The following is a 26,942-nucleotide window of genomic DNA, read 5'->3' as shown; positions in this document are numbered from 1 at the left end:
CTACTCTGAATGGTCTGGGGTCATCAGTGGTATACCCTAAGGATCAGTGTTGGGACCCTTACTTTTTAATGTATTTATAAACAATATAGGGTCTGAGATTAAAAATCCCATTTCAGTCTTTGCAGATGACACCAAGCTATGCAGTGGAATAACATCCTTACAGGATGTCTCCAACTTACAAGCCGACCTCAATACTCTGTTTAATTGGGCAACTATGTGGCAAATGAGGTTTAATGTCGATAAATGTAAGGTTATGCACTTGGGTCTAAGAATATGCATGCATCATACATACTAGGGGGGTACAACTGGGGGAATCAATGGTGGAGAAGGATCTGGGAGTTCTAGTAGATCACAAGCTTAATAATGGCATGCAATGCCAAGCTGCGGTTTCTAAAGTGAGCAAAATCCTCAGTGGACGCCTGGAGTTACCAGCAACTACAACACTTTTGTACCGTTCATATACGAGGTATTAGAACGGCTGAATCCCTAAACAACTTCATAGTTAGTCTAGCTGAAAAAAGACAAGAGTCCATCCAGTTCAACCATAGAAAATAAAAGTTATAATCCTATACCCACAGTTGATCCAGAGGAAGGCAAAAAAAACCAGCAAAGCACAATCCAATTTGCTCCTGCTGGGAAAAAAATTCCTCCCTGATCCCCCGAGAGGCAATCGGATATTCCCTGGATCAACTTTACCTATAAATGTTAGTATCCAGTTATATTCTGTGTATCTAAGAAACAATCCAGGCCTTTTTTATAGCAATCCACTGAGCTGGCCAGAACCAACTCTTGAGGGAGACTATTCAACATTTTCACAGCTCTCACTGTGAAGAAACCTTTCCGTATTTGGAGATTAACCACAAGCCTACAGGACACTTATACCCCCTTCCTGCCCAGGCCAATTTCCAGCTTTCAGCGCTGTCGCACTTTGAATGACAATTGTGCGGTCATGCAACACTGTACCCATATTAAATTTTTATCATTTTTTTGTGACAGAGCTTTATTTTGGTGGTATTTAATCAACTATGGGTTTTTATTTTTTCTTAAACAAACCAAAAACCACTGAAAAGTTTGAAAAAAAAAACGTTTTTTCTTAGTTTTTGTTCTAAAATTTTGTAAATAAGTGATTTTTCTCCTTCACTGATGTGCGCTAATGAGGCTGCAGTGATGGGCACTGTTAGGCTGCACTGATGGACACTGATAGATGGCACTGATGGGCACTGATAAGGAGGCAATGGTAGGTGGCACTGATGGGCATTGACAGGCATCACTGATGGGCACTGAAAGGCAGCACTGATACATGGCACTGATAGGTGGCACTGTTAGGCGGCACTGACTGGCACTGTTAGGCGGCACTGGCTGGCACTGATAGGCGGCACTGACAGGCACTGATAGGTGGCACTGATGCGCACTGATAGGCGGCACTGACTGGCACTGATAGGCGGCACTGACTGGCACTGATAGGTGGCACTGATTGGCAGCACTGATAGGTGGCACTGATTGACATTGATAGGTGGCACTGACTGGCACTGATGGGTGACACTGAAAGGCAGCTCAGATGGGCACTGATATGTGGCATTGATGTGTACTGATAGGCACTGATATGTGGCATTGATGTGGCACTGATGGGCACTGGCAAGAGGCACTGATGAGCACTGACACAAGGCACTGATGGACACTGACAGGTGGCACTGCTGGGGCTACACTGATCATCAGGGCACACTGATCATCAGTGCCCTGATGATCGGTGTACATGTCCCCACCGTGGAAAGACGATTACCAACTCTCCTCTCCTCTCCTCTCGATGTCAGGGATCTCCTCGATCCCCACCGCGATGGTCCCGGCGCAGGCGCAGTGCACCGCCCTGTGCAGGAACACGGGCACTAGGTCCGGGCCGGCCGCGGCGTTCGAGTTCGCGCATGCGCAGTAGAAGCCGCGGCCGCCCGCTGGGCACCAATGGCAGCGCAGGGCGGGATATTTAAATGGCCCTGAGCTGTCATTCAGTTCCTTCTGGTCTTCCCTGCATCCTGTATCCTGTGAGCCTGTACCCTGTAAGTTTTTGACCCGGATTGTACCTGGCCTTGCTGTTTTCTCCTATTCTGACCCTTGCTTTGCCTGACCTCTCTCCTGAATGCCCCTTATTGGATTTGACCTGCTGTTGCTGACCTGGCGTGTCACCCGACCATTCTATGCCCGCTGCCTTGTACCTTACCGTCCTCTCTGTTACCGACCCGGCCCGTCTGACCTTGCTCATCCATCGATCCGTCCCTTGCAGTGGGGTCTTCTGACCTCCTCATATCAGACTCTTCCCCGTGGGAGCCCTTGGCGCATACCACTACCACTGACAGACGCACCCAGTAGCCACGACCTGGTCTCGGGGGGCTCCAAGTCCATCCCCACCATCAGGGGCCCTGGTGAACAAGCACCCTGGGACTTAGATTCCGTGCGCTGGGGACGCCTATTCAGTGGAGTGCTAGTGGTACCACCAGGCGGTCCCTTACAGTACCAGAAGGCCATGACTGAGTCTAGAGGAGGGCCCTCGCCGCTTGAGGAGATCTGCAGGCACCTGTCCAATTTGACACAGGCCGTATCGGCCCTGCAGGATAGATGTCAGCAGAATGAAACCCAATTCCAGACCTGCACTATATCCGTTCCTGCCCCACAGGCCGCGGTCCCCGCACCCCCAGCCGTAGCAGCCCCTGTGCTGGTTTCTGGGGCGTCCGCACCACTCCCGGCGGCCGAACCCCGAGTACCCTTACCGGAACGTTTTCACGGGGACCGCACACGCTTCAGGTCATTCCGTGAGTCCTGTCTTCTCTACTTTGAGTTACAACCCCGGACCTTCGTGACTGAATCCGTGAAGGTGGGGTTCGTCATCTCCCTCCTGCAGGGTGAACCCCAAGACTGGGCCCACCGATTACGGGGAAAAAATGACCCTCACCTTAGTTCGGTTGACAATTTTTTTGACGCAATGGCCATCCTATATGATGACCCACAGCGGGCAGCTTCTGCTGAAGCTACTCTGTACACGCTCCGGCAAGGCCGCCGAGCGGCGGAGGAGTACGCATCTGAGTTTAGGCGCTGGATGGGGGACACACGCTGGAACGAGTTCGCACTCCTGCATCAGTTCCGTATAGGCCTGAAAGATGAGCTCGCCCGGGTGGAGGTGCCTGAGACTTTAGAGGACTTAATAGCACTGACCATTAAAATTGACCATAGACTGCGGGAACACAGGTTTGAGAGGTCCAGCCAGGGTCATGGAAATCCCTGGGGGTCATTTCAAGGTCCCAGTCAAGCACCTAGGCCAAACATCCAGCCGGAGATATCCCTGAACCCATGCAACTCGGCCTGGCACAGCCTAAACTATCTCCAGAGGAACATCAGCGCAGACGATCCCAGAACCTGTGCCTCTACTGTGGTGAAGCTGGTCATATGGTACGATCCTGCCCGCAGAAACTGAGTAAGTGCACATCTTCTTCCTTATCCATTGGCAATGTTGGTCCATCCCAATACTTAGTGGTGCCCCTTTCCTTTCAGCTTCCAGAAAGGACCGTGGAAGTATCGGCCATAGTTGATTCGGGGGCAAGCATTTGCTTCTTGGACATTATTTTTGCTCACCAGCAGGGTATTCCTCTCCAATTTAAACAGAAGGGGTTCAATATTTATTTGGCCGACGGTTCCCGAATAAAATCGGGGGTAGTGAACCAGGAAACCCCCTCCATCGCCACTGTCATTGCCGGCCAGCACCAGGAACTCCTCCGCCTGGATGCTATAGCTTCACCCCTCTTCCCAGTCATTCTGGGGCTCCCATGGTTACGGGCCCATAACCCCCAGATTGACTGGGAGACCGGAGTAATCTCGTTCCCTTCCCCATACTGTCGGGTATACTGCCGCACTTGGGGCCCGGGGGTCCCCCAAATTCTCCTGTGCTCTGAGGGGGAAGCTGAATTAAAACAAGTAATCCCTGCAGCCTACCATGAGTTTCTAGATGTATTCAGCAAACGGGGAGCCGATACTCTACCCCCCCACCGCCCTTATGACTGTCCCGTTGACCTGTTACCCGGTTCAGAAATTCCTTTTGGGTCAATCCTCCCCCTTTCAGAGCTCGAATTGGGGGCCCTAAAGGAATATATCGAGGACAGCCTCCAGAAGGGGTTCATCCGCCCCTCCACTTCACCGGCGGGGGCGGGAATTTTCTTTGTTGAAAAGAAAGACAAAACCTTAAGGCCGTGTAGCGATTACAGGGAATTGAACAGGGTCACGATAAAGAACCGTTACCCACTCCTGTTAGTACCGGAGTTGTTCCAAAGTTTAAAAACAGCAGTGGTTTTTACAAAGCTGGATTTGAGGGGGGCGTACAACTTGATTCGCATAAGGGAGGGGGACGAGTGGAAGACGGCCTTCCGCACCCGCTTTGGCCATTTTGAATATTTGGTCATGCCGTTCGGGTTGTGTAATGCTCCGGCCTTGTTTCAACACATTGTGAATGATATTTTTAGGGACTTTCTTGATGTCTTTGTTATCGTTTATTTAGACGACATTCTGATTTTCTCCCCTTCTTTGGGGGAACACAGAATACATATAGCAAAGGTATTGGGGCGATTGCGGCAGCATGGGTTGTACGCCAAGGCAGAGAAATGTTGTTTTGAACAATCCAGCATTGCCTTCTTGGGCCTGATTATCTCCACCGCGGGGGTCGCGATGGATCCCCAGAAAGTCGCTGCAATACTGGATTGGCCTGAACCCACGGACAGGAAAGGCGTCCAACGATTTATCAGTTTTGCAAATTTTTACCGGAAGTTCATCAAGAACTTCTCGGGTCTGGTCTCCCCCATTACTCAGCTAACCAAGCTGGGAACCCGGTTCAGATGGACACTAGAGGCGCAGGAAGCTTTTGAAGCCTTGAAGAAGCTGTTCACCTCGGCGCCCATTTTGGGTCACCCAGACGCCGCCCTGCCCTATATCTTGGAAGTGGATGCATCGAAGAATGCGGTAGGTTCCATCCTCTCCCAGCGGAAAGGCACCAAGGAACTGCTCCATCCTGTAGCATTCTTCTCACGGAAGCTTACCCCAGCGGAGAAGAAGTATGATATCGGTGATCGAGAGCTACTGGCGATCAAAACGGCATTAGAGGAATGGAGGTACCTGCTGGAAGGTGCGGTGCACCCCATCTTAATATTTACTGACCACAAAAACTTGGAATATCTGAGAACCGCCAAGCGTCTACGCCCGCGACAGGCAAGATGGGCACTATTCTTTTCAAGATTCAACTTCCACATTACGTACCGGCCTGGATCAAAGAACACTAAGCCAGATGCGTTATCACGTATGTACGAGGACGCCAAGGAGATCCCAGTACCCGACATCATCCTGTCCTAGGGTAACTTCTTGGCCCTTCAGTCGGACCTTCGTTCCAAGCTAATGGAGGCATCCACAACCATCTCTACTCCAGGCGGAGGGCCGCTCCAGAACAAGGGGGGACTCCTCTGGAGGGAAGATCGAATTGTGGTGCCGGAGGAAGCCCGAACCCTGGTCTTGGGGCATTGCCATGACCACCCGATCGCGGGGCACTTTAGCCCAGAAAAGACCCTGGAACTTCTCCGACGCTCCTTCTGGTGGCCGGACATGGCTAAAGATTGTAAGGGCTATGTAAGGTCCTGTATCACCTGCCAGAAGAACAAGCCAGCAAGAAACAAAGTTTGGGGTCTGCTGCGACCCTTACCGATTCCTGAACGGCCTTGGCAAAAGATCTCGTTAGACTTTATAGTCGAGCTTCCGCCATCACTAGACCACACGGCAATCCTGGTGGTCGTGGACCGCTTGTCCAAGATGGCCCACTTCATCCCATTGAAGAAAACCCCCTCGGCGGCAGAGACTGCGCGAGTCTTCATTCGTGAGGTAGTAAGGCTGCATGGGGTCCCCGAAGACATTGTCTCGGACCAGGGGGTCCAGTTCACATCAAGATTTTGGAGAGCACTGTGCAAAGCCCTGGACATCAAATTGTCCCTCTCCTCTGCGTTCCACCCTCAAACTAATGGTCAAACCGAAAGGACCAATCAGACCCTAGAGCAATACTTAAGATGCTACACTTCGTTTACTCAAGATGACTGGATGCCACTTCTACCCCTAGCGGAAATTGCGTACAACAACGCCCGCCACTCAGCGACGGGACAGTCCCCGTTCTTTGCCAACTATGGCTTTCACCCAGTCTTCCTCCCGGATTTTGTCTCGGAATGCCCAGTACCAGCAACGCAAGATGTGGTAACGTAAGAAGCTTCAAGAGGCCATCAGTCGGGCCCAGGAAGACTACAGGAAGGCATTCAACAGAAAACGGAGGGGAGATCTGGTGTTGCGGCCTGGGGAGAAGGTTTGGCTAGCGACATCCAATTTAAAGATGCTTTGCCCGTCGAAGAAATTGGGACCCAAATTTATAGGCCCCTTCTGCATTAAACGGATGGTTAATGAAGTGGCCTACGAACTCGTCCTTCCTGACACGCTCAAGATCCACCCAGTCTTCCATGTGTCCCTGCTGAAGCCAGTAGTCCCAGATGCCTTCCCTGACCGGGAATCTAGACCCCCGGAAGCCATAACGGTCGAGGGAGAAGAAGAATTTGAGGTAGAAAGAATCCTGAAGTGTCGAAGGAGGGGAGGCCAGACCCAATTCCTTATCAAATGGAAGGGCTATGGCCCTGAGGACAATTCTTGGGAGCCAGCCCATAATGTCCATGCACCCAGACTTTTCTCCTCGATCCCCGCCGCGATGGTCCCGGTGCAGGCGCAGTGCACCGCCCTGTGCAGGGACACGGGCACTAGGTCCGGGCCAGCCGCGGCGTTCGAGTTTGCGCATGCGCAGTAGAAGCCGCGGTCGCCCGCTGGGCACCAATGGCAGCGCAGGGCGGGATATTTAAATGGCCCTGAGCTGTCATTCAGTGCCTTCTGGTCTTCCCTGCATCCTGTATCCTGTGAGCCTGTACCCTGTAAGTTTTTGACCCGGATTGTACCTGGCCTTGCTGTTTTCTCCTATTCTGACCCTTGCTTTGCCTGACCTCTCTCCTGAATACCCCTTATTGGATTTGACCTGCTGTTGCTGACCTGGCGTGTGACCCGACCATTCTATGCCCGCTGCCTTGTACCTTGCCGTCCTCTCTGTTACAGACCCGGCCCATCTGACCTTGCTCATCCTTCCATCCGTCCCTTGCAGTGGGGTCTTCTGACCTCCTCATATCAGACTCTTCCCCGTGGGAGCCCTTGGCGCATACCACTACCACTGACAGACGCACCCAGTAGCCACGACCTGGTCTCGGGGGGCTCCAAGTCCATCCCCACCATCAGGGGCCCTGGTGAACAAGCACCCTGGGACTTAGATTCCGTGCGCTGGGGACGCCTATTCAGTGGAGTGCTAGTGGTACCGCCAGGCGGTCCCTTACACTCGAGCTGTCAGCGTGACAGCTCGAGAGGAGAGAAATGCCGATAACCGGCATTTCCCTGTTTACATGTGATCAGCTGTGATTGAACACAGCTGATCACAAGACCGAGCCGACATCTTTGGCTCTTTCCGTGATCGGTGATCCGCTGCGTCCGAGGGACACAGCACACCGCCGATCACCGCGCTGCGCGCTCCCTGAGCCGCGCATGCGCGGTGAGAATGGGAGGACGTCATATGACGTCATCCCAGAACAAGAGAACCACCTTGCGTCTGTCATATTACTATATGGTGGGTGGGAGGTGGTTAAATGTCTTTTCCACCAGATGTAAAGAGTGCCCCCACCCTGATGACCTCAGGGTGAATAACTCTACACCGAGTTCACTATATAAACCACTGATGTATTTATACATGTTGATCATATCCCCCCTTAATCTCCTCTTCTCAAGAGAGAATAAATTCAGTTCCTCTAATCTTTCCTCATAGCTGATCTCCTCCATGCCTCTTTTCAGTTTGGTTGCCCTTCTCTGCATTTTCTCCAGTTCCCCAATGTTCTTTTTGTGAATTGGTGCCCAAAACTGAACTGCATATTCCAGATGATGTTTTACTAATGATTTGTACAGGGGTAAAATGATATCTCTCTCTGGACTCTATACCTCTTTTAATAAAAGAGAGGATTTTGCTCACTTTAGAAACCGCAGCTTGGCATTGCATTCCATTAATAAGCTTGTGATCTACTAGAACCCCCAGATCCTTCTCCACCATTGATTCCCCCAGTTGTACTCCCCCTAGTATGTATGATGCATGCATATTCTTAGCCCCCAAGTGCAGAACCTTACATTTATCAACATTAAACCTCATTTGCCACATAGTTGCCCAATTAAACAGAGTATTGAGGTCGGCTTGTAAATTGAAGACATCCTGTAAGGACGCTATTCCACTGCACAGCTTGGTGTCATCTGCAAAGACTGAAATGGGATTTTTAATCCCAGACCCTATATCGTTTATAAATATAATAAAAAGTAAGGGTCCCAACACTGAACCTTGGGGTACACCACTGACAACCCCAGACCATTCAGAGTATGAATCATTAACCACTACTCCTCTGAATACGATCTTCTAGCCAGTTTTCTAACCATTTACATACGGATTTTTCCAAGCCTGTAGACTTTACCTTACACATTAGCCGTGTGTCGAGAACTGTGTCAAACGCTTTTGCAAAATCCAAGTATACCACGTCCACCGCCACCCCTCTGTCCAAGGTTTTGCTCACCTCCTCATAAAAAGAAATCAGATTTGTTTGACAACTTCTGTCTTTCATGAATCCATGCTGTCTGTTGCTTAAAATATTTTTTTCCAGCAAGAAATCATCTATGTGGTCTTTTATTAAACTCCCCGTAGATCTCTAAGCTAAACTAAACCTCTCACACTGAAAGACAGCCATAGATTACATCCTCCAGGCTAAACTCCCTGAAACGCCATACTGCTCTTGGATTTAATGAAGGTGGCAATTCCAGGGCCATCTCACAGTCATTTCTGCCACTGTATAAGCAAATCCCTAATTGAAAATAGTGACTTCAGGTAGCCATTCATGTAGTATATAAATACTACATGGATATATTGTTTCCCAGCAGTAATTAGGCTTTGCAATATGTCCCCACTGACTCCTGGATCAGCAGACACTGTAGGGTAATTTTAGTTTGTGCTTCACTATAGGTGCTAGAAAACCTGGTTCCAGTACTGCTAGGAGGAACACTTAGAGATCTATTTAGAAAAAGATTTCTGTGTGAATGCCTCAAGCATTTGCACATCCCTCTCAAATAGTCCTTGTAATTTGTGTAATGTGTTTACTTTCTATAATTATCAACTCCATCTTGTAGATAAAATGTAGTCTTTTTCTGATTGAGGTATTTGATGAAAATATGGCATTTTGGCCACTACATGAGCTGATGATCATAGAATGTAACTAAATAACACCCATTATGTGGATTATTTATGATGGCTGAGCTAATGCTTGACACATGCATACAGCAACTTTCTGTCATAAGTAGACCACTTAGCAAGTGTAGGGAGGAGATGAATAATTGAATATAAGAAGAATAACTTCAAAAAGGAAGTGCCATACTACCCTGCTACCCAAAACGTCATTTATAACATGACAGCTATACAGCTAGTAATTGAATCTGAAGAAGGTATGCCATCCACATATTCAGATGTCTGTGTGAGATGTGGGGGTGTTTTGGGCACATATTAAATATGTATTACCATTTAAGGGAAGGTGTGTTTTCACATCCACAGCAAAGATTCAACAAGCTGTTTTTTTATGCAAAGACTATAAATATGACGGTACTTGTGTTCGATTCATGTACTTGTCAAAGACAGGTACAGTATATGAACCTGTCAATGCCACACTGGACACGCCTTCCTCAGTGTGCTCAATTCCACCCTCCCACTGAGAGGTGCATGGTTAAGAAGTTTCAAAGCAGAGGTGGGCAGAGCCTGATATGGAATCAACTTACTTTATTTTTAATTGACAGCAAATTGAGTGGGCAGATCCATAGCTGCAATTCTGTCCAGTATTGTTTTTAGAATCTACCCACTGCCATGCAATGACAATGACAGGAAAAGCAGATCTGATGCTTTAAGGCTAGTTCCCCATCAGGTCCGCCTTCCCTGTGATTGATGGCAGTGTGCAGATTCTAAAGCCATTAATGAACTGAATAGCGTCCATGGAATCCGTATAGTGCCATCCCCTGGCAAAGCAGACCTCGTGGGGATTTAGAGTTCCCCATCAGGCTCTACCCACTGTCATTTCAGTGTGACTTGCTTCATTGATTGCTAGGACATGGGCAACCAATATTGCAAATTTAAAGCAAAAACAAAACATGAATAAAGTACTGAATAAACCCTTCTCCCCCATAGGTCAGCTTTGAGTTGACATTAATTACCACCAATTTGCTTATTAGTGAACTGGCAGTAATTCTTTTAGGATCTGTTGCAGCCATAATGACAGTTTCTATAAGCCTTGGTAGCAAATACTTTCTGAATCTGGAGCATGTGCTGGTACCTGTACCGACAAGGGCACAAAGTTTTCTTGAATTAGGCGTAGGCCATGTTAAAGGAGCCATACCACCAAAAATGTGACATTACTGCATTACTGAATTCCTCTAAATTGTGTATGTGGTTTATACTGTTACTCTTTTTTACTCTTACTAGTTTACATACCTGTATCTCAAACCAAATGGCTTGGCAGATTACACTGTGCACTGCAGTGCATACATTGTCATGCTGTGGCATGCTTTATGGTGCATTAAACAGCCCAGTGAAAATGAATGCACTAACACACAGCAACAGATGTAAATACACGAAAAATAGGGCAGACTGCTATTTAGCACAGCGCAACATGTTGCAGTTTAGTTACAATGAGATTTTTAAAATGTGACGTCTAACAGTATGCTGTCTCTGAAGGATGAATCTATCGGGGATCTTAATATTGTCAATGCCAAATTAAGGCATGCTGGAAAATACACATGTACAGCACAGACCGTAGTGGATCGCACATCTGCCTCAGGTTCTCTTCTTGTACGAGGTAACAACATAATGAATATTACAGAATGATGACCATATCATTAGCTTTTAACAGCTTGCATCTGCTCACCTAAATTCATAGTATTTGTTAACATTCATAAACTTAAAATTAAAAAAAAAAATCTATTAAACGAGAAGTCACAATGTCTTAAAAAATACATTCCCTACTAAGTGACACTTCTGTTGTATAAAAACAAATGGATATTTGCAGTATATATATAATTTGTTTTATGAGCTAATGTCTTTGCAGTTTTTTATAACCAGATATTAGAAGGCTTGTATGCATTATATTGCATTACTAGGAGTAAAAGTAAAAATAATTTGTTTAGGTTATGCTTTCTAGCAGTAAATGTCAGAGACCCATATTTGTATGTTTCATGCAGGCCCCCCTGGACCACCAGGAGGTGTGGTTGTCAAGGATGTGAAGGAAACAAGCGTTCAGCTGACCTGGAGTCGAGGGTTTGATAATCACAACCCTATTAGTCGCTATATGGTACAGGCGATGGAGCCTGAGATAGAAATTTGGAAGCCTGCAAAAACAGGTCCGTGTTATTTGCTTAATTGTTAATGTAAATGTATATTGGGGAAGCTGAGATGCACACTAAATTTATCTATTTGCATATATATATATCAACCCAAGGAGGAGTCTACCAGGGTGGTCAAGTAGCAGCAGGCAAACCATAGAGCCATGAAAGTGGGTGTGGCTAATTGTAAATTGAGTTAGGGTCCTTTTCACATGGGTATTCTGTTTTTTTCATCAGTTCAGTCACGTTTTTTCAAAGAACAAATGGGTGAGTTTACATTCGTTTTTACATTTATTTACATCCATTTTGTCATCCGTTTTTAGTCATCAGCTGTCAGCGGGGCTCCCCATTGACAGCTGTATGTAAAAAAAAAAATTTTTAAAAATGGCCATTCATACCAAGCCCTGTGGATCTGGTTTGGATTTTGAGGGGAACCCCCATGCCAAAATTTTTTAAAAAGGGCGTGGGGTCTCCCTCAAAATCCATACCAGACCCTTATCCAAGCATGCAGCCTGGCAGGTCCGGAAAGGGGGGGTGAGCAGCAAACTCCCCTCCCGCTGAACAACATGGAGGGGTGCTTTGGAGGGGGGCTCTTTCCCACAACCCTGGGCTGTGGTTGTGGGGGTCTGTGATGGGGGGCTTGTCAGATCTGGAAGCCCCCATTTAGCAGGGGGGCCCCCAGATCCCACTCCCCCTCATGTGAATGAGTATGGGGTATATGGTACTGCTATTCATTCACAAAGAAATAAAGTGTAGTGTGAAAAAAGAAAGGAGACAGTCTTTGACAGGTCCTTTATTAAAAGAAGGAAAATAAAAGAATGTCCCCCGAATTAGATCCAACGTCAATAATGCTGGCCGCCGCCACCGCCTGACAAAAGAAAAAAACAAAGGCTCCGCTCCCAAAGATGGATCCCACCGCCTGACTTCTCCGCTTGCTTGACAGTTCTTAAATATGTAAGGGGTGGACCATCATATATGTGCCCCCGCCTCCTTGTGACATATTTGACCCAGCATGCCCCGGTTGATGATGTCATATGGGGGTGACACGGGGACGTCACTGGGTGGCCCCACCCCTTACATATTTAAGAACTGTCAAGCCAGCGGAGCAGTCAGATGACCGGGAGCCATCGTCGGGAGCAGAGCCTTTGGGGGTTTTTTTTCGTACCTTCAGGTCGGCGGCGGTGGCGGCAGCAGGCATCGTGATTGACATTGTGATTCTACTTAAAAAAAGTAGATCCAATAAAATAAATGCTCAACAAATGCTTTAACTGCAAAATGGAAGTGGATACATACCTTTCATACTGCCATTGTTCTCAGTGATGAGAAATCAGTCCCCAGAATATTTTCAGAGACTGACACTTCCAGAAATGACAATATTTTGTTTCCCCTACTGCTCACAGTGGTTTCTTCTGCAAAATCATGCACTACTACTCGGACGAGCATTTTTTCCAAAAGTGAGTTTAAATATCATGGCATGAAAGACATATTGGAAGCCAAAATAACACTTGTTCTGCATTTAATGAGAAAACGAAATCAACTAATGTAAAATTAATTACATTGTTATATAGTTAGTCAGCTTGAAAAAAGATATAGCCCATCTAGTTCAACTAATAAAAAACACAATTAGTAAACCTCCATATACACAATCCTGTACCCAAAGTTAATCCAGAGGAATGCAAAAAAGTAAAGCATGATACCATTCACCCCAGTGGGGGAAAAAATCCTTCCTGATCCCTCATGAAGCAATTGGATGTTCCCTGGATCAACAACCACTGTCGTTATTACCTCTAAATATTAATATCCAATTATATTTTGTACATTTGCAATTGCATAAAGCTCTTTTTTAAAACAATCTATTAAACTTGCCAGAACCATTACACAGTTCAGGTTATTTTGAGTAAATCGTATCTTTTCATATGTTATCACAATCGTTTATGCCATAATTATGCATTTTATATATAACTTCTAATGACCCAGCATTATGTTCAACTATAGGATAATCTTTATATTGACGCTTGCCATGGCACGTTATCTGAAACAAATAAAAAATAAAATATTTTAAAAGACTCTGTCACTGGTGGGAACAGGGTAACTGTCCTCCTGCCCATTCCTACTTCCTACACATTGTGCTTGGCCAGTGGGACTGATCACCATTAGGATGGGACTTAGCACAAGGTCTGACCCTCATCAGACATGTTGGAGCTTTGCTTGGCATTTAGCCATGACAACAAGATTTGGGAGGCTGCTGCAGGTATCTGCAGGCACCTATGACAAAAACGTATGATTCAGCAGTGTGTCCCTCTCCCCCATTGTTTTTGAGTAGGATACACAGCGATATTTACCCATGTCGCTGCATGGCATTCTGCATTTTCTGTAAAAAATTGCTGCTCTTTTTGTGAGATGATAGAGAAATCTTTTTTTTGAAGCAGAGGTGATATAGAGCTTTCATTCTAAAGATGGGTAAAGTAAATTTACATTTAAAAAATCACTGCATATGAGATCATGTGTCTGGCAACACCAGAAGTGTACTACAGTTGAAATACATAAACCATAGTGTAGACAATTTTTAGTAAAGTTAAAATATTACAATTATGGATTATTTTTCATAATATTACTTGCCATTTCTGTATAATATTTAATGTGAGCACCAATAATACTTTTTTTTAATCCTCCTGTCATTGTAACAGATCCACCCACTGTAGAGGGTAATGCAGAATCAGCTCTTGTGGTTGGCCTTACACCATGGACTGACTACCTTTTCCGGGTAGTGGCCAGCAATATTTTAGGAGTAGGGGAGCCAAGTGCTCCTTCTTCTTTAGTGAGAACCAAAGAGGCTGGTAAGTTATTGACTTTAAAAAGGCTTTACTTTGTGCAATGCCACACTACTGTGCATGGTCAATTGTTGTCATTAGAATAAGATGTTAAATATAGTGGGGTGTTTAGTAGCTGGACACCAGTGTAGATCAGAATTCATCAAGTTTGAGGTCATAGTTACTTGAGGATTACATTCCTAAAAAATGAGTAAAGTTCCATTATTATCAAAAAATATTCTTTAATAATTACTGAATAAACCATTGTCTATGAATGTGTCAAGAGTTAGTATATCTGCTAGATACAGAGAGGTTGAATTTGCCAACTAGAAATGCAATGTATTTTAATCTTGGGGTATGCATACTGCTACCAGGCAATGGCGTGCAGATTTAAAGTCTAACTTCAGCAAAAAAAAAAATTCCTTTGTTGGTTACAACAATATGAATACTTACAGGCAGGTTTTTGCAATGGAAAATTGTAGCAGTGAGGATTAAAGACTGTCTACATATAAGCAGGGCCACAATTATACTTCTTGTACCTATAGGCTAGTTGTCTTTTGCTTTTACATTCTTCCCCTGTTGTCTAGCTAACCTCACTGTGTAAATAAAATGATCGCTTTTGGCCTTTTGAGGTTTTTAAGGTAAGTGATAATGTACTAGTAATAAATTTATCTTACCAGCGCACTAGAACCATACACAGAACATAAACAATGTGCAATTCCTATATGAATCCTCCCTTCGCAGCTAGATTGAATCTGTTCCCCTCACATAAAGAGATGTCAATAATGATAATAACCATCGCTCTCAAAAGCCAGGATGATCTGTCTAATATTGTCTCTGTATATTTGAGGATCAGATGTAATCCAGCTTCAAACTGTTTCCTGTTCCTTCACTTCTTATCCTTAGGCACCATGCACACTGGGCTTAATAAAACCACTAGTTCCCTTGGCAGAAAAAAACTCTGATATAGCGCATTTTTGTACACAATTTAGGTGAGTTTAGGAGGGTGTAGCTTTTTTTCTGCCAGAAAGCTTCAATCAAAAACGCAAAGCAGAAGGGGTTGTTTTCCTGCCTCTAAATGTTGAGTCTAAAATATGCCTCTAATCATCCTATTGTGTATGGACACATAGGATAACACTGAGCTGCTTCTACGGGCAAAACTCAAACCTCCTATAGAAGCAGCAATTTTTAATCCAGTTTGCATGGAGCCTTACTGTGGACTCTCAGTAGGGCATCCCCAAATCTTGAACTGTGTATTTTTCCCATGTTGCTCTTGAAACTGTATAAAAAGGCCTCTTCCTCTGTACAGAAATTTTTCATTTTCATTAGCAAAAAACTCCCCACAGGTCTTGGCCCCCCATACCATTCAGATGACAGTAGTTTGTTTAGCAGCACTGTGAAGGAGCAACGGTCCTTTTATTACTCAACATTAATACTCAACCTGGTCTCCCATTATATGCAAGATAAATTGAATTAGGAATTCTAGTTCATGATTTTTTTTACATTTGGAAAATTAGAGCTTTATCAAATTATGGCACATGCTCTCAATGCTAGTCATTTTAACACATGGTTGTGTTTGGTGATAATGAGCACCTAGCCATTTATCTCATTTTAAATTAGGCACTGTAGTCCAGTGCAGATAGGTGTCATACATTCACTCTACAGAACCATCATCTTTCTAACTGTACTCCAAATTGCACTATTAAGAACAAATAACATCAACTCTGCCTTAGCAAAGTAATGCTTATCTCTCAATGTGATTGAAAGCTAATCTGCATGTTTTTCACTGTACAGTAAAGACCAAATGACATGGTGAAATGTCAGCTTCTGACAGTCAATCACCACTGTTAATCAGAACAACAGTACCAATGAAAGGTCATGGTAGAAAGGTATAGTCTGTCCAAAGGAATAGTCATCTTCTGAACAGGCTGCAAGCATAGTTTTACTAAGGAAATTTGGATTCTGCACAACAACATTTTTATAGCACAGTATGATACACTGTGGAGCAGGAGACCAGGGTGTTTCCATTATATGATTATCCCAAGACGTATCTATTGTAAAGCAATCAAAAATTAAATTCCATTAATCTGAATACTCTTAAAAACTAAACATTGAAATCTTGCTGCTATGACTTAATCCCTGTTTTTCTTGTTTTTACTGTGGCATTACATAAAATATAATCTTTTTAACAATTCAGTATGTTTATACTGGAATGTATTATTGTAAGTTGCCTTTGATAAATATTGGAAATTGTGATTAATACGCTTTATCATTCTTGAAGCTCCTAATGTGGCTCCGTCAGGCGTTAATGGAGGAGGCGGTACGCCGAATGAGCTTACTATTAACTGGACGGTGAGTAAGCATTCAGTGCATTGCAAGAATAATAAAATAACCATGCCACACCATATACACAATGAAAAGGTGAAACACACCAGCTGGCATTTAGAGGTTGCAGTGTGATAAATTGTTGGGTTTTGGAACCAAAGGTTTTGCTAATTAAAAGACAAGGGCAGCTTTAACTATAACTGTTATTTCAATACATTTCCCAATGTGTGTTTATTATTAATATTCAATTTAAATTGCAATATTGAAGAAGAATGGAAAAATTGCTAAGCGTCTGCTCTATACAAAGTTTCCAAAATAAAATTCATAACCCTTAGGAAGGTTGCATTCTTCATCCCAAATTACATAAGATTTAATTCAAAAAGCCCAAAAGTGTGGTAAAGGCAGATCCTTCCAAAGTCTTAGTGGCCAGGCCAATCTCCCAGTATCTTCGGCTTAGGTCCATGGTTGTTAAATAATACATGCCAACTTATCCAAGAATTCATAGACCCTCTGCATTGGGTGGGCATGAAAAACCATGATCCTATTCACTTTCAGAAGGTATATGCCTAAAGACTAAAAGTCTAAACCCGGTGCTCTGGTCCTGTTTGGGTACTAGCAATACAGGTGATACCCATGTGCTCTGAGATTCTATGTCACCCCCAGTTGCAAAATTGTCTTGAGCTGCTTCTTAATGTTTGCCTGAACATCTAGGGAGACCCTATAACTTGAATCCCTAATAGGCTTGTGGCTCTGCATGTCTATGTGGTAGACAGCTAAGTTGGTCAGGCCAGAGCAAGCGATAAATTTACCCTACTAGGTAAAATCCATTTGAAACCTGGGAAACCTCACGATAGGCAGAGAGCAGGTGGAACATATAGTGTTCCCAGTCCTTTCTGTGAGAATCTGTGAACACCTTGAGCATCTGCTATAAAATGCCATTGAATTGTTTACAGAGCCCATTGATCTGTGGTTGGTAAGAACTAGCCATGATATGCTCCACCTGCATGTCCTCACAAGGGCATTGCATCAGGCAAAACATAAATTACATACTGTGATCAGTGAGTATCTCATGAGGAAAACTGTTCTATGTAAAGATGCTCACCAGTGTGTCTGTAACATTGTCTGCCTGAATCAAGCTTAGGGGTACTGCCTCTAGGTAACGGGTAACATAGTCTACTAGGGTAAGGATGAAGCTTTGCCCTGAATTTCTGGGTATGGCAAAGGGCTAAGAGAGATTAGAGGTTGAGGAGAGCCCAGAGGAGGGGACCAACCTAACTGCCAGCAGTTCCTCTGTAATGGTGGGCAGTTTGCAGTGTGAGGAGAATCAGCAGGTGCTGTGGATCACTACCATAACATGCATCTGCATTACACATGTAATTAAAAAGTACATTAAACATAACATCTTTAATTTCAGAATGCATCGTGGGTGTTAGATTACACTCAAGGCCTTGGCTCTGGAAGCCAGATCTTAGTACATGATGTAGGTTTTAGGTGGTTTACCTTGGCTTATACCAAGTTACCAGCCACTCTAGGTCAGTACCCAATGACACATTAGTGAGATGGTGTCCGTTGCTCCCACTTCTCCCATTCCTCTCCTGGTCTCAAGTCTGTATTTAAACATAGGTCTTGGGTACTGCCAGGTGGATGCCCTCTCTGTTTTTGATGGCCATGTTCTCGCTGGGAATATAATCCGTAGAGCTAACCAGCTCACAGCCCACTAAGGTCATCTCTTTCCCTTAGTGTCCCTTAGGCCAGGGGTAACTGTCTCATCCACAGTGATAAGCTGTAGATTATCTGAGTAGCCCCCTGCATTTCTGGAAGCACAAAAAACATCAGGAGCCATGCTGGATGGCTTTGGTGGGTAGAACAGCCTTCTTTTCAGGGCAAGACAGGCTGAGATGACCTAATTGGATGCAAACAAAACATCCATGGGTGTCCACAACTGCTGATTTGGCTGGGTGTTTTGGGCCTCTGGCTATCTGGGGAAAAAGGCCAAGCTGTTTTTCCTCCTTTCTAGATACAGTATACTTAAAGCAATTAGACATTCTGCTAGCTAAACAGATGATTGATCTGATGTTTTGAGCTTTCTGTCCAGTAAAAATTGCCAGACATCAGGATATGTGTGGAGGAACTGGTCCCTAATCATCAGCTCAGTAGGGTGATAAAGGTGCTTACAGACTTTCCCTTCAGCCACTGCTTGAAAGTAGCATGCAAACTGCATGTAGTAGCCTGTGTAGCTGTCATTAGGACCTTGTAGCAATGTCCTGATGTGTTTGCAGTACATATCTGGCGTGAGGTTGTACTGTTTGGTAACAACCTGCTTAATGACTCATATTCTTCACCTTGACTTTCTGGAAGGCTCACAAATGCTTCCAGGGCCATGGCTGTCAGATTTGGTGAGAAGTACATTGCCCATTGCTCCTTGGGAAAACAGTACTGATGACCAGTCCTTTCAAATCCCAGTAAGAAAGTGTCAGTATCACATAGCATTGGATCTACTGAGCCCAGCACAAGCAACCAGGTGCTTGTTTGGTCACCTTGGACATCACATTTGAATTCCTGTGGTGGGGAAGGTTGTTCCTTTTCTGAGGTGTCATGTGGATAGTTGCCCTCATTTAAGTCCCAGCTCTGAGGTTTTTTTTCTCCATGCAAAACACTGGAAAAGGCACCTTCCCTAACTTTTTTCCTCATCCCTACCTTGCTTGTCATTTATAGAGATTTGTAGCATATATAAGCCATTATGTGATAGGGGCGGGTGGCTCTAGCAAACAAAATGCATATGTAACTATATCTTGTACACATAATTCTGAAGGTCTATTGAAAGATTAGGTGCCACAACCAAAGGTGCCATCACAGAGACAAACAATATTGAAGAGGTCAGCACTCTAAAGCATGCTGATCCACCCTCTATAACAAATCGGAAAGTTAACATCTGAACAAAGTCAACTTTAACATGTCAGGACAAGCAGTAAATAGGGCAAATATTCTTCTGTAAACTTCATTTAATTGAGCAATGAATATTCTGTCCAATATATAACTTTTTTTCAAAATACCTACTTAGATCCATAGAATTATTTAAGAGACACCTTTGCTTGCATGTTTTGCATACTGTCAACAGATGCTGACAAAATAACTGTAGAAACTCTCCGAATCTTTTTTCATTAAATGTATACTTTGATGTTTAAAGCTGGAATATAATATAAAAAAAATGTCATAATATTTTTCATGATGTTACAGCCTCTTGGAAGGCAATATCAGAATGGAGACGGCTTTGGATATATCATAGCTTTTAAAAGAAAGACCGAAGACATCTGGCAGACATTTAGAGTATCTGGGGTACAGTCCCATCAGTTTGTATACCGGAATGAGACCATTACAGCTTACACTCCCTTTGATGTCATGATCAAAGCTTTTAATCGGAAAGGAGAAGGACCATACAGTCTAGAGACCACTGTATATTCAGCAGAGGATGGTAGGATTTATTTTTATATATCTATAACTGTTAACATTTCTCAGTATGCTTGTGTTGAATAGTCAATATCGTAGTCAATATCAATTATTATGCTATGACAGCTTAAAGTATCTGTAGAATATTGGCTAGGAAAGTTTCATGCATATCACCAATTTAGTGGTTGTCATTCAAATTTAAAAAGGACATCAGTAAAAAGAGTAAAACTGTGTGTGTGTGTGTGTGGGGGGATGGTTACAAGGAGAAGTGTGGGATAGTAACAAAAACACGTATGTATACTCACCTATATGGACTGATGCTGCAGCTGTCCCTTCTTGGCTCTAAGCCTGGGAACTGAGCAATCACATCATTGCTGTTCACTCAGTTCTTGGGTCCATGCTGAGCTGAGCTTGTAGGGAAGAAAATTGTTCAATTCCCCCATCAGCACACTCAGAGATGTTGGGGGAGCCCCTCTCACAGCTTTATTGTGTTCTGCCAATGGAGAGCTTTCCCTGCTGGAAGAACACAATGATCACTGCTAGCGGCTATGACCACTGGCAGTGATCGAACAAAAAAAACACAACGGACTGTTTATACTGTCGATCGATGGATTTACCTAATTTATTCTAGAAAGCCAAGGAAGGGTGAATGATGTCCAGGATTCTAGCAATTTTCTGCATTTATTTTTAAAAAAGGAGTTTGTAGTTTGTTTTGTATTGTTTTAAGATGTTTGAAGGGCAGGTTAATAACCACAGTGCAATAAAGGAAAATTTAGTTTTAAGATGTGAGACTAACCTATCTTTTAAATTTATGCTTAGAAATGGAGGTCACCAAAAGTGTTTAGTGTTTTAAACAGACTTGGAAGTATTGCTATTGAGGAGAATATAAATATCAGTAAGTCATTTGCAAAAGGTGCACACATATTCAATACAATAGTCCTTTTATTTTTTTACAAAGGCGTTTTTTTCTTTGCATTGTCATGTACAAAGGGGAACATAATACAAATAAAACATTCACTCTTTCGCTCACTCATTACTTTCCTCCACTACCCATCAGTATACATAAAGGAGGGGTTGGAAGACGGGAAATTTCAGTAAGATTCCCTAAGACTTGGTTCACATTGCTGCAACTTAGGATCTGACTTGTGAGACCCCAAGTCGCATGACATCTAAATTCCTATGTTAGTCAATGAGAGCTGTCTTAATTAGCTGTATTGAAGTCGCTCCGACTATAGAACAGGTTCCTGTACTACTTCAAGGTGACTTCTATCCAACTTGTGCCCATAGACTTTAATGGAAGTCATTTCCAAGTCGGATCCTCATCTATATTGATGTGATTTGAATCTGACATTACAGGAAGATTACCCAGGCAAAGTTGCATGGCATGAAAGTTGCACATCAAGTCACATCACAGTCATACTCAGGTCGCATCAAGTCGCCAACAAATTGCCAAGAAGTCATGTGGTAAAGGGTGCATCAATATAGTGCCTTTCATAAACAGTTTATTCAGGTACATCCAGTTGAGTGAGAGACAGGATGCCAAGTGGCATCTTGTATCTTATCTATCCATGATTGCCAGAGTTTCTAACATTTTTCAGGGCAGGCTCTACTGTTATATTATTTCCATTTTTCACAATCAAAAGTGTGAATTGGTATAACATAGCAGATATAGTTGTTTAAATATATAGCCAAAGGAAAAAACGTGCAAATGTGACAACAGTTTTCAGAAAATGTAAACAATTTCTCCCATGTGCATAAGAAATTCACACTTTATCCCCACACCAAAACAGCACCAATGGGCCCACCACCAAAGCTCCTCTCTGGGTGTCCTCTCACCTGGCTTTTTGGACCCCACTAACAGGAGGACAAACTCGCTTTTAAGTATAAAGATGTATCACAGCTTACATCCAGGGCCACTCTTCATACTGTTCATTTGTCTCTCCAATAGAGATGTCATAGAAAAGAGAAGGCAAGATGGTGCACACCGCAAACCACTAATATATTTAAAAACATGTAAAAATGTACTCACGTGGCAGAAAAAATAAAAGCGCTTTTTTCACTATACAAAAAGACCTAAGCAAGATGGTGTCGCCACCCACCTGATGCATATTGCCCAATTGGCCTTCTCAAAGGCACAAAGCGTCAATATTTTGTTTTTACGGGCAGTGGTATATAAATTGCCACCAGCAGTATAGAAGTATTGTGAATAAGGCAATGAAAGAGAAAATATTAACCCTGGCAAGCCATAAAAAGGCATTTAATAGGACGTTATTTATGAATCAAATATCCTACACATGATTAGAATATATGGAGTGAAAAGAAGATCTGTCACTTGGAAACAGAGGATATGTAGATTATGGGCTTTAGGAAACATAAAATATGTGCCCTTTTATATTTTGAATTTAGACCACAGTTATTCCACAGCATAATAATAACCTTAGACATCTGAATGACATCAACATACTGTATGTAGTATGACTGTCAAAGGTTTCCCGAACAGGTGTAAAGCACATTAAAAAAAAAATCACATACCTATTGGAGCCATTTACACACTCTTGAACAATTAACTAAAACAATTCTCACCCAAGAGGCTGACAGTGGGCATTTTAAACTTTGTATGTGAATGCAGGACGCCATGGTGACACAATACACTTACATGAACTAGGCTGAATGATGCCTGAAAGTGGACTGTGCTGCAGAGCAAAGGAGTCTGCAAGGATCAGCACCAGAGAAGAGCTGAGTATTGCAGCCAGAACTGCCTTTTTCTTTTTAAAAAACCTGCTGAGGCACCACTTCCGTTAAAATTGAGTTAAGCTTTAATTAAATTTTCAAAGATCCTGTTCACCGTAATTGCAGACTGAATGAATACTATATTTGCTGCCCAAATAATTACCTTTATTGTATCTTCTGAGTTATTCAATTCAAATAATGTTTTAATTGCTCCAAGGCATATTGTAATTTAACAGGTAATACCATTTCCTCTGCTGCTTCACCTTAAAATTGTGGTATATATTTACCGCTGCTCAGGGTAGAGAAACTCCCAATCTCCAAGCACAAATCCTCCTGTAGGTGCTAGCCCAGCTCGTGTGCTGCATAGATGAGAACAAAGGACGTCCGATCGGCTGCACTCCAAACAATCCACTTTATTGAACCAAGATAAAACCAAACAGTGGAAATACAGGGGGGATCTGGCAGGTAAACACGTTTCACGCTAAAGTCAGGTAATAAGCACGGTCTTTAGCAGGAAACACGTTTACCTGCCAGTTCCCACCGGTGTTTCCACTGTTTGTATTGGTTTTATCTTGGTTCAATAGAGTATATTGTTTGGAGTGCAGCCGGTCAGACTTCCTTTCCTCTAATCTTTAAATTGTTGTACTAGGGGGAGATCCAAGCATACAAATTTGAATCAAATTTATTTTTTCAGTGAATGAGGTACACATACTGTATGATGTATTCTGGGGTTTATAGTATGAACGTGTGAATATTATGGATACTATTGTGGATTGTGATTTCCTCTCTGTTGATAAAATCATGATGATATGATAATGTAGCCAGCCTATTTTGGTTTCCAATGTTTTTTTTGTTTTCACAACAACAGCAAGTAATACAAGCAAATAATGTACCATCTTACATACAAATAGAAGACACTGAGAACAACAAGGTGTACCGTAACTAGATTGTAGCTAGATTGTGAGCTCCTAGGATTGTAGCTAGATTGTGAGCTCCTCCTAACCCTCTTGTATTGACCAGTATTGTTGCTGTATTGTCTCCCGTTATATTGTAAAGTGCTCAGCAAACTGTTGGCGCTATATAAATCCTGTATAATAATAATAATAATAACTAACTGACGGTTCAAGGCAAAACATTTAGTACAACCAAAACGAGAGTAAGTGTATTTCTCCTTGCAAAGGAAAGAAAAAGAGAAAGCGGAGAAAAGAGTAGATGAGAGATATTAAGGCACAGAGATGTATTGAATCCACGGGTTCCATACGCTATCAAATTTCTTCGAAGTATTATGCAGGATACAAGTGAGCTTGTCAATAACCATAATCCAATTTAGTTTCTTCTTAACATAATCAAGTGAAATAGCCGATTGCTTCCAATGGTGATTCTTGCTGCCAGAAACATGTAAGAGATCAGCTACTGGGATTTCTTGGGAACATTATCAGGGAATTTATGAAAGAGTGCTGTCTTCGGGGATCTGCGTATATTTACTCCCGTCACTGAATTTACCAAGTTAAACATGCGAATCCAAGATCTAATTGGTGGACAATGCCACCAAATATGATACATAGACCCCACCTGGTCACAACGCCTAAAACACAGCGCAGAGGCAGATGCATCCTTGCAATCCGAGTAGGAACCAAATACCATCTCAACAGTGTTTTAGAATTGATAGCCAGCCTATTTTAATTTCTATTTGAGTTACTCAATTAGAACGTGTGGGAATTAGATCTGTGTGATATTAGCTCTAGAGCTTTTACAATACCATCCAAAAGGTAACACTTCAATATGCAGATATGTGTGAATATTCACTTTACTTATTCAATCATGCGAAAGGCAAATTTCTGTATACATTTTTAATGTGCACGTGACTGAATAATTGTGTGAAGATTCTCATCTCTTTCAGTAAATTAGCCCACTGATATAAAATTGAAAAAAAGGAAGTTTGAATAGAATTTGGAGAAAAATAGGAAATAAATGTAACTAGTATAGGATTCCTTTTAAAACATACTAATATGTACAGTATACTGTATCTGCCCTATGGAACCCTAATTTTTCGAGGGAGTGTAAGATTTATTTTAACCGCATCCCGACCGCCCTATAGCAGAAATACTGCTACCGGTGTATATATACGTGATTTCGCATTTCCGGGTAGGGGGTTGCCCTAACCACACCACCTTTCGTGGCTGTCAATCACCGGGTCCCGGCTGGTAATTACTCGCTGGCGCCTGGTGATTACTGAGGATCTCCAACAGGGAAAAGAACTGTTTTGTTTACTAACAGTTCTCCTCCCTGTCAACTCAGGCACACTGCTTTGGATGGCTGTGCACAGCACAGACATCCAACGCAGTGTGCTTACAGTGAAGCACACAGACACCACCCCCAGGTAAAACACTCCCTGCACACAGTTAACCTTTTGATTGCATCTCATGTTAACCCCTTCCTGCCCAGTGTCATTAGTACAGTGTCAGTGCTTTGTTTTAGTACTGATCACTGTATTGGTGTCACTGGGGATGTCAGTGACACCAAGTCAGTTTCCCCCCAGTGTCAGAATGTCCGCCGCATTCCTGCTATAAGTCGCTGATCGCCACCATTACTAGAAAAAATCCCCCAGTATATATACTGCTATTTGTAAACGCTATACCTTTCACATTAACCAATTAATGTACACGTATTGGGATTTTTTTTAGCAAAGACATGTAGCAGAATACACTTTGGCCTAAATTTATGACAAACTTAGATTTTTTTAATTTTTTTACTGGAGATGTCTAATATCAGTCAAAAATATTGCTTTTTTCTCAAAATTGTCGGTCTTTTATTTATAGCACAAAAAATAAAAATGCACAAGTGATCAAATACCACCGAAAGAAAGCTCAGTTTGTGGGGAAAAAAGGACGCAAATTTAATTTGGGTGCAGCATTGCATAACCACGCAATTGTCAGTTAAAGTACGCAGCGCCGTAATGCAAAAAATAGCCTGGTCAGGAAGGGAAGTAAATCCTCAGGAGCGCAAGTGGTTAATCTATACAAGAAGCCACAAGCTAGACTTGGAATATTGGAATATATAATTTTAAGATCACAATTAGTAAGAAAGTGGGTCTCTTGTGATATTAAAGTATATGCTCCCCAGATATGAAGTTGGAAGTCCTGACATCTTTTAACTTGACAGTGTATTATGAGATAATATTTTCCATATGTTGTGTAGGTTATTGTGTGTCATGTTTGTAAATTAATGAATGGGTACTTACGGTTGGGAGAATGAATGGCACTTGTATCTGGCCATAAAGATATAAAGATGCCAACCATAGCTTCTGGGCACGTGGTGGCCATTTTTGAGCAGTATCTCTCCTTACAGTTTTGTCTAGGCAATTTTCATCATATCTTTACTAAAGTGAAAAAACAGCAAACTCAATTTATGTTGATCTAATAAAAAAGATTTGTCATAAATTTTCATTTTTCCAAAGATGGAAGCTGGAGAAGGAACTTTCTTTAAAGTGACAATTTTATTTTCGGTTAAATTTTACACTAGCCATCATTTTTTTATTTTTAAAGCATTAATGTGTAAGGCCTGGTTCACACCTATGCATTTTTTAGTGCTTTTTTCATTTTGCAGAAACACACTACAATCCATTTAACATGGTTTCTTATGGGACACATTCATCTATATGTTTTTCCCGCAGCAGATTGCAGCACGCATAGGTGTGAACGAGGCCTTAGTCATGACAATGCAAAACAAATATGCAATATGTAGTATATCTCTGTAGTATGTGCACATTTCCCTATGTTTTAACCTTTTAAACACCCTGCAAGTACAGAAAAATATCTGTCAATCTTCCACAAAAATGCACTCGGCTCATAACTTCTTGTTGTGGGCTGACAACACACAGCATAGCTTTGAATCTCTGGTTCATCACTCGCTGCATTTTTTCCAGACTGAATGGTGTCAGCCCTGCCCAGTTGTGTTTTACTAAACCACCTAATCCTTCCAACTATCCTCGTCTCAACAACATAGGAACTAATTGTAGTAGTCCAAGATAAAAATTCAAAGGGTTAATTTGGGTAAATTGATTGCGCTATATAAGTACTTGAAATAAATAAATAA

At 42.9% G+C, this 26,942-nt stretch overlaps 1 protein-coding gene across 1 annotated transcript in view; it reads left to right on the top strand.

Annotated features, from left to right (window-relative positions):
* Positions 1-26,942, top strand: part of CNTN2 (contactin 2) — a 159,064-nt gene that overhangs the window by 107,363 nt on the left and 24,759 nt on the right. The window contains exons 14-18 of the mRNA XM_089681118.1: positions 10,892-11,012; positions 11,395-11,553; positions 14,223-14,372; positions 16,627-16,697; positions 19,908-20,142. Coding sequence (XP_089537244.1) covers positions 10,892-11,012; positions 11,395-11,553; positions 14,223-14,372; positions 16,627-16,697; positions 19,908-20,142 — 736 coding nt within the window. The remainder of the gene's footprint in view (positions 1-10,891; positions 11,013-11,394; positions 11,554-14,222; positions 14,373-16,626; positions 16,698-19,907; positions 20,143-26,942) is intronic.

This window comes from Staurois parvus, unplaced genomic scaffold (genome assembly GCF_062004578.1).
Source record: "Staurois parvus isolate SC_StPar_1 unplaced genomic scaffold, SC_StPar_1.0 ptg000261l, whole genome shotgun sequence".
In the NCBI taxonomy this organism is placed as follows: Eukaryota; Metazoa; Chordata; class Amphibia; order Anura; family Ranidae; genus Staurois; species Staurois parvus.
The sequence above is the reverse complement of the archived record's forward strand: the minus strand, read 5'-3'. Positions and strand labels throughout refer to the sequence as shown.